The 9,186-nt window shown below is 36.1% G+C and overlaps 1 protein-coding gene across 1 annotated transcript; it reads right to left on the bottom strand.

The window, feature by feature from the left end:
• Positions 1-2,918: 2,918 nt before the first annotated feature.
• Positions 2,919-8,977, bottom strand: drd4b (dopamine receptor D4b). The gene is made up of 4 exons (XM_016484023.1): positions 8,683-8,977; positions 7,954-8,066; positions 6,405-7,000; positions 2,919-3,450 (listed from the first exon to the last, which is right to left on the bottom strand). Exons 1-4 carry the CDS (start codon positions 8,923-8,925, stop codon positions 3,248-3,250), a joined length of 1,155 nt encoding a protein of 384 aa, XP_016339509.1. The 5' UTR covers positions 8,926-8,977; the 3' UTR covers positions 2,919-3,247.
• Positions 8,978-9,186: the final 209 nt, after the last annotated feature.

The following is a 9,186-nucleotide window of genomic DNA, read 5'->3' as shown; positions in this document are numbered from 1 at the left end:
CACACAGCTGCAATTCCAGGTTTTCAAACAGAGATGGTGACAAAGAGGCAAAACTTACGGACTGTAGCTTTAAGAACAAATAATCTTTTATTTATTTGTTTGAGGCATAATAAGGTTATTCGCCTTATTAGTTTCAGTTTATCTTTTCGTAAGAAAACGTGACTCTGCCACAGCAACACCCAACTGAATCACTTGAATTTTATGCATCTTATTGCACTTTATTCATTTTTCATTTATGGTATTCGTTTAGTAGTTGTTGATAACTCTTGTCTATCTTTACAATGTATTTTATTACACTTGTGTCTTCCTTGTGTTGATAATACAGTAAGAGATTCTACAAGTTAGATATCCCACCAATCTTTCTTATCTGATCCAAAAATCATAACGTCATCGGTGGCGTGAGTACTCATTACTACATTTCGCCTCCTTAGGTTAGCAAAAGCAAAATCATTACATTTGTAAAATACAAATAAGCTTTTTATTTGGATAGGGTATAAAACATTAATGGATGTTTTTCATGCTTGTTCAATGAACCATAAAAAATTATTGCACATGCACCTGTGGAACATTCCTTAAGAGACTAACGGTTTACAGGCAGTATGTAATATAGTTACAATAACTTAGGACAGTAAAGAGACCTTTCTACAGACTCTGAAAAACACCAGAAGAAAGATGCCCAGGGTTCCTGATCACCTGTGTGAACATGCCATAGTCCTGAGGACTGCAGATGTGTCCAGATAAATAAACTGCAATGTCTGTAATGTAAGATGCCTATAACAGTGCTACAGGGAGACAGGAAGGACAGCTGATTGTCCTTGCAGTGGCAAACCACATGTGACCATGCGTCGCCCCAGATGTGTTTGAAAACTTGCAGGTGGCTTATGGTGGAAGAGTAGAGTAACATCTCACAACAAGAACTGGCAAACCTGATGTAGAACATGGAGATGAGTTGCACTTCTGAAAGCAGCTGGTGGACACACACAATACCAATTGTGACTTTTGATAGTGTTAGGGACTCATTATTCCATTACTGTTCATCAGATGCCTGTGAAACGTGTTCAGTTTATGTCTCAGTTGATCTTTTTATGTGAATACAAATATTTACACATTAAGAAATTTGCTACAAGTAAAAGCAGTTGAATGTGCTGAATGTACTTTTTTTGCTGAGTTTTTATCTTTACATTGATACGTGTAAATATACTGTTACATGTTATTACCACACTGTCCACATTTAGATGCGTCATTTGTCCAGTAAAAATAGCAGTGCATTTTCTGGTTTGGTTTATCATGCATTGTAACTTCTTGACAGTGTGTTGACATTGTTGGAGTGAAAGAAAAGCAAAAGCTCTTTGCTCGTCACATTTATAAACTGCTATAAATTGACACACATTAAGGAAAATAGTTGCAGGCTGATAATGCAGAGGATTCATTGTTTGGTTGTTTTGTTTGTTGAGAAGGTGAACTGCTCAGTTCATTGTGTCACAGTGTTTGAGTATGCCAGACACTACCTCTCTGTCTAATTCAGTTCGGCCTGCTGGCTAGTCTGTTGCTCTGTACCATACAGGGTCTGAACGGATGAAGCAAAACAATACCCTCAATTATCCGACAATTCAAGATGTCTAATGGAAGAAACAAAAATCCAAGAAGCACATCATATGACATGATGGGACAGACAGACAGTGAAAAGACCAGAGCAGAATGGTGATATGACAGAATCTCTGGAGGTTAAACAGAAGTCAAGCAGTATTTTAGCAATATTTAAGATGCTCTCACCAGGGGACATACAGAATATGCAGGTTGGTGTCATAGAGGAGGTGGCATGTAGTCGAGCCATTAGATTGCTGTGGCCTGAACAAGAAGCTTATTAGCTTAGTGGTTTAAGAATGGCCTTTTTTTTCTAAACAACACTGAGAATGAAGCAGATGGACCTGCATGACAAGTGTCAGATTGTGATCACACACAAAAAAAAGTTCATATATACAGTTCTTGAGCTGTGTATATAGTTCTTCATGTGTGTTCTTCAAAGTGCAAGTACATGGTTTTCTAAAGAACCCTAGAACGAGAATTGTTCTACAATGGCATCATTGCAAATTAAAAAAGGTTCTCCTATGGGATGAGACCCTTTTTTGAAACTTAATTTTTAAGAGTGCAGGGTGACACCATGCATTTGAACACAACCAAAGAAATTAACAGTGAGACCATCAACTGAGATAGAGGGAAGTTTTGATTTAAAAAAAAAGAGAGAGCTCCACCTTTTTTGATTGAGCTATAAAAGTGATGGATAGGAAACCAGCTGGTTTCAAGTTTTCTGTCTACATGTTATATATTTTTGTTTTAATATGTAACTATTGATTTATACACTTATATTTATTCAATAAAAGTACATTTTTGCAAGAATCTGATGAACAAGGGTACCAGTACTTGGGAAGGATAGATGTTCACCAAGGCCTTGGTTCTGAATTCTCTAAGAAATGCCAGTGACAGGCTTATGGGAGAAGCTGCACTTGATCATGCAGACATTTTATTTATAATTCAATAAGAGAAGGAAAAAAGAGACAAGTGGGAATTCTGCCCAGGTGTCTGATCCTTTCTTCACTGAACACAGATGATGTGCTATAAGAATAAAACTAGAACCAAGTATCGTAATATCCTTGGGGCTTTTCAGGAACTTCAACTCAGTGTAACATTAAGGAAGCCCTGATTCAAACTTCAGTTAGAGAATCGAGCAGCTTTATCACAAATGTCTCTTTATAGCAACACGCAATTCCATTTTCGGAAGAATGAAATCTAAACTCAAACAGTATCTATAGAATATTTTAAAAACTTTACCAAAATCAAATGTATCAAAATCTGAAGTGCCACTCGAGGGCATGTGCTGTTACTAAATCACAAAGTTTGCACACTGTGGTCTTTTAATTTAAAATATTCCTGCAAGCAATAACATCTCATTGATCTGAAATCTGAAATGCATTATGAATTTTGCATCATTAATCTTAACTTAACTAAGACTGAGGCATATTTTAAAATGCTCCACAAATGTTCTAGGCACCACTGAGAATGTTTTGCTGAACTGAAAAAAAAATCCACTATATATAAAATATGGATGTAGTACATGGTAGGCACAAACAAATGAAGTATTGGTAGGATTATTACAAAACAACAAAATTAAAACCGTTGCAGTCCAGTTTACAACTACATGTCTTTAGCATAAATTATGGCAATTATGTCTTGGACTGTTTGGTGGATCTCAACAGCAGCGGGGAAGAAATCTTCTGAAGAACTTTCTGAATTCAGTGTTGAAGACAGTGTAGATAATTGGGTTCAGAGCACTGTTCACGTAACCTAGCCATGTCACTGTGCTCATCAGGTGTGGAGAGATGTGACAGGATTCACACAGGGCTCGTGTAGTGTGAACTACAAAAAAAGGAGTCCAGCAGAAGAGGAAGACACCTGCAGGAAAATCAAACATCATGTCTCATATTTGACATTATCGAATTGAGGTACAATTCGGTGTATTTTCAGAGCATTTTCTGATAAACTATTATACAAACCTTACATAAAAGTGTACAAAAAATATGTTTAAGACAAAGCAATTAATTTTGCTTTGCTAAGTTTTTTTGTATTTTTTATCAAAAGTATTCTAGTTCCTCAGCTTGTAAAAACAAGCAAAATTTTCACTTGCATTAAAAATGATTTGAAGAAAGTTAGCAATACATCACTTGCTCACGAGTGGACCCTCTGCAGTGAATGGGTGCCGTCAGAATAAGAGTCCAAAAAGCTGATAAAAACATAATCCACAAGTAATCCACACTCCAGTCCATTAATTAACATTTTGTGAAGTGATTTGTTTTATATGAAACAAATCCATTAACACATTTTAACTTTAAGCTGTAGCTTCTGGCCAAAATATTATTTAAAATAATGCTTCCTCCAGTAAAAAAAAAAAAAAAATCTTCTGTTGTCCTCTCACATAGAAATTCACTGACATATTTATTTAGAACTGTTTTCGCTTATGAACAGTGCTTGATATATGAATATTTCTCTCCTGATTCAGATGAGATTGAATCAGAAATCAATATTATGGATAGAGGATTTACATTTTATCTGGAAGCAATAATTTGAAGTTAAAAATGTCTTGATAGATTCAATGATTACAGTCATGCAGCTTTTCGCTTCATAATACGTTCATTAATGGACTGGAGTCGTGTGGATTACTTCTGGATTGTTGTGATGTTTGTATCAGCTGTTTCGACTCTTATTCTGACGGCACCCATTCACTGCAGTGAATCCATTGGTAAGCAAGTGATGTAAAGCTAAATTTCTCCAAATCTGTGAAGAACAAACTGATGAAGAAACAAAATCATCTACATCCTGGATGGCCTGAGGGTGAGTAAATTTTCAGCAAATTATATTTTGAATAAATGTATTAACTATTCACTTACAGTTAAGTGTATGGGCCAAGACATTGCACTATAAATGTTAAAATCCACACTGTCAAGACATATTAACATTACATGAGTTTAGTGTGATAAGTTTTATTAATATTTAAGTAAGTGTCATGACCCTTTCCAGTCCAGAAAACACAAAGACTGCATGAGTAGAACGGTTTACAGACTTTACATAAAATCCACCCACATGAATTCCACATAAAACAGTAGTTACACTACTGAAAGTACAATGTATATCAGTTTACTGATTAAATAACTCACGTATATAAGTGCTTTAAAAAAAACTAAAAGCAGCAGCTGGATCTGCTTTTTAACCTCCCAGAATGCTCATTACTGTAAATGTGTTTTTTGTTTGTTGTTACAAATTTGATGGATTTCAAAACGATTTTCTGTGATAGATGACAGTATGCCATAATAATCTCAAATTACTCCATTAATAGGCAGAATGTTGTGGTCAGACTCCTACTCCTGTTCTGATAAAGCAAAAAAAAGAGCAGTCAAGGCTCAAAATATTCATGAATGACTTTAAGAGCTCTGGAAAGCTTTGGATAACCCAGAAACCTGCAAAATCACGGCTATTAATTCTGCATTATGCAATGCTGGCATAAGAATCTCTTACGAAAGTGACCAAACTATGTCAAATCAAATGTTATGAATAACATGTGAGACAAAGCTACACATATAAATCAACCTCATGTACTGTATATTATAGATATTAATGCGCTCCTCCAGTGGCCTCAGCTCTGCTGAATTATTAAAGTATAGTAATGGTATTTCTATAAATACTCAGTAATGGAGTTAGAATACGTTTCAGATCATCTGCATAACTTCAATAAGATGTTTCTATGATGCAAAAAATGTTTACATCAGATTCTTTGGAAACTATCCCTTTCCCTACTTAGCTTTAGGTCCTATAAATCTCCATGAGAAGATAATTTTTTTAAAAAGAGTTTTTAGAGATTCTCATTCTGTTCACAATAAAAATTGAAAATGTCTTGTTGTTACCTTAAGGAGTAATTTAACCTATGGTCATGTTTAGTCATATTAAATAACATTTTTGACTTGAATAAAACTTCTTCTTTGAATAAAACCACATAAAGCACATTCTAGGTAACCTGACAAACTATTTTACATTGTCTGGATATGTGATATATTGTCTAATGGCTAACAAAACAGGATGCTAATTTCATGAAATTCTATATAAGGGATAGTTCACACACACACACACACACACACACACACACACACACACACACACACACACACACACACACACAGTTTACTCATGCTCATGTTGTTCCAAACTTGTTTGACTTTCTTTTGAAAAATGACTTTTTTTTGTCAATAAAATTAAAACTAAAGTGGTCTAATTGTGTATGGACAATGTGTATGGATTTGGATCAACATGAGGGTAAGTAAGTCCTCACAAAATTAAATTTTTGGGTGAACTATCACTTTAAGTTGTTGTCTAAGCAAGTAAAAATGACAAAGATAAAACTCATTTAAAACTAATTTTCAACAACAACAATAATAATAGAAATAGAAATATTAATAATAATGAACACATTTCAAATCATTGCTGTATGTCATTGTGTTAATGAATGGTGGCCTAGAAATTAGGTTAAGGCACCAGGTGAACCATGACATCATAATTGGATAGAGGGATTTGCCTGTAGCTAGTTTTATCTGTGTGTTCCAGGAAAATTCAACTTCTGTGGCAATTTCATTCAAAGTTTTGAAGCTTAACTACCTACACACAATAATTAAACTGATTTGTCGATAAAAGCTCAGGAGCATTTATTAAGTAGTATTTTTATGTCGTCTTTCATTCTACTTTTTGAAGTCCCATCAAATGAGTTATATATTAAGTACTGTCAACTCCAACAAGACTGAAACAGACCACCAGCACATATGCAGCCAGCACTTTAAGAAATTTACAGTCATTTCAACACTTACCCACAACAACAGGTAAAACCCTCATGGCTTTTCTCTCCCTTCCATTGATCTTAGCCCTCTTCTTTCTCTGAGCTGGCTGGCCATATTGAATGTCAGGGTAGGCCACAGTCTGAATGGTTCTGTTTTTGTACTCAGGTGGGAAGGGGCAAACGGGCTGTGTGAAGTCATCAAGCTCCTCAAGACTGGACTGGGCCAAGTCCCTCTCAATGACCCGGGGCAGAGACGCAGGCAGAGCCCCCAAAGGCGGGAAGGCGGCAGCCACTGCAGCATGCTGTAAACTGCGGCAGGCCTGGATACTGATTCTCAGTTTGGCTTTGCGTGATTCTTCCCACTTGTGCAAGCCATGGAATATCCCAAAGTACAGTAGGAGCATGATGGGACACGGGATGAAAAAGGAACAGACAGACGAATATACTACATAATTGTTGTCTTCAAGTTTGCATTCTCTGGGGTCTCTTTGTGGAACAGTGTTTATTCCGAAGATGACAGGAGACGCCACAGCCAGCGCCAACAGCCACGTGGCAGAAAGTAATAGAACCTGCCGATAGTCAACATGCTTTCTGTTGTAGTTAAGTGGTATGGACACTGCTATAAACCTGTTAACAGGATGCATATTGAAAGTTACCATCGGGACAAACAGAAATAAAAACGTTCTAAGCACTATGATCACAGCAAAGCCAAAGTTTATACTCAAATGGTTCTCAAGTGGTTTCGCTTTAGGACCCAGATGAGTAAACAAGTGTGTCCTGGTAACTTAATGTTTACATTGGCCCAACATTATGCAAAATTAACATGAAATGCTGAATACGAAAATCTTTTTTTTTTATTTTTTTAACATTGATTTATACATGGAGTGTTAGGTTTCATGTGCTTAATAGCCAATAATTCACTGCTCAAAATATATTGTGGTAACCAGAAACCATATATTCTCATTGCAACAGAACCCATATTTAAATTAGTCTGGGTCATATTTTCTTTCACTTTTTGCATAGCTTTGTTCATGGACTTTGATGATGAGGGCATATCACACAGCCGGTCCATGTTTAACATCTGCCTAATTTGGCTGGCTTCTAAGTGAACAATGAATTTGCTCCAACACTAGACACATTGCCTTTGACATAAACAACAGAAGACATTAAGCCTATTTATTCTGATGCATTTTATTATTTGCATTTAGCATTATTTTCCTATCTGCCATCAGATCAGACCTTTTTTGGGTCACGACTCACCAGTTGAGAACCACTAATTTACAGAATATTGCTCATCTCAACTTTCTTTAATATAGATACTTAAAGAGCACTCTGTCCATTTGGAAACACCGATGTGCTGGAATATAGTCTTTTGCACAATAAGAATGAACTTCAAAACCAGCATGACCTGTTTCTGCAACCCCGATTACGTCAAAATAATATGCTAAAAACTGATTATGCAGTCTGCATTCTTTCTCGAGAAATCCCTCAGGGCTCCCAAAGCAACTTTTCTCTTTCCTCAGGAAAAGTAATGCTATACAAAAAAATCAGGGATATTTGACTGAGATTAAAGAACAAACCTGTCCACACTGATTGCACAAAGGTTGAATATTGATGCTGTACAGAGCATTACATCCATGGTCATTAGTCCATCGCAAAGAGCCACATCTAAGGACCAGACACCACCTTGAAACTGGAAAGACAGATTTATTGTATCAAAAAGAGTTTTAATAAGTATTTAGAAGAAACTGCACACTTCCTTGCATTGAAGAGCATATTCTATTCATTTCAGACAGGTAACCAACTTTTTTTGGATACAGATTCAGACTGTCCTTGATTCTCTGAATGACTCAAACTAATGAGCCTACAACTTGAGGATAACAAGATAAGTGGCCTAAAAGCTAAAACGCTTGAGAAAGAGATTCAAAGAGGTTGTTATATGTAGTAACTCTTTTCAAATAAACTATCTATCTATCTATCTATCTATCTATCTATCTATCTACACATACATACACTATAAACACATAATGAATAAGTTATATTTGTCATTTATTATAAATTAGAATGCAACTGTAATCATATCTTAAATTTGTCAGTCACACTATGGCTATATGTCTCAGTGCTCATTCATACTGATACAATGACAAACAGTATTTTGAGATACAGTAGACCTATAGGCTATGCACATAAAAAAATGCACATTTTTGTTAATAATATATATTTGGGAACTTAAACAAAACGAATTACACAATTAACTTCTCATTATATGTCACAAACATACAGTATCTGCGCTTAAACACATCACTTACCTCTGCATAGACAAACAGGGGTAAAACCAAAACTGCCAACAGCAGATCTGCCACAGCCAAACTCACTATGAAATAGTTTGTCGTTGTCTTCAAGGCTTTTTCCTTATAAACACTAAGGCACACAAGCGCATTTCCACAAATGATCACTATAATGAGCAAAACCCCAAATATGAGAGCAGGAACATTGTAGGTAAAGAGATCGGGCTGAAGTGTACTGTTCAAGCTCGAGACATTCACAGACATTGTTCTTGATCCGAGAGACAAGGGCTTCTTCGGGGAAACTTTTCATAAATGTCTCATGTTGTCCTGTCCACTGTGGTCCATCGCTGCTCATCTTGTGTTAGTCAGAAGACAAGCCATCTATAGCAACAGCACGGCGCCAGATAGAGGCATTGAGTAGGTCAGCCCATCTGCTGTCTCACCTTAAATAACACAGTCCGATAATCTGGGAAAGTCGCGATCTGCATTTCGTTTAATGGGAGCTGCTGTCAATATGAAACTTTT

This window comes from Sinocyclocheilus anshuiensis, unplaced genomic scaffold, assembly GCF_001515605.1.
Source record: "Sinocyclocheilus anshuiensis isolate Anshui unplaced genomic scaffold, SAMN03320099.WGS_v1.1 scaffold773, whole genome shotgun sequence".
Classification (NCBI taxonomy): domain Eukaryota; kingdom Metazoa; phylum Chordata; class Actinopteri; order Cypriniformes; family Cyprinidae; genus Sinocyclocheilus; species Sinocyclocheilus anshuiensis.
Note: the sequence above shows the minus strand (reverse complement) of the source record. Positions and strands in the feature narration are given on the sequence as shown.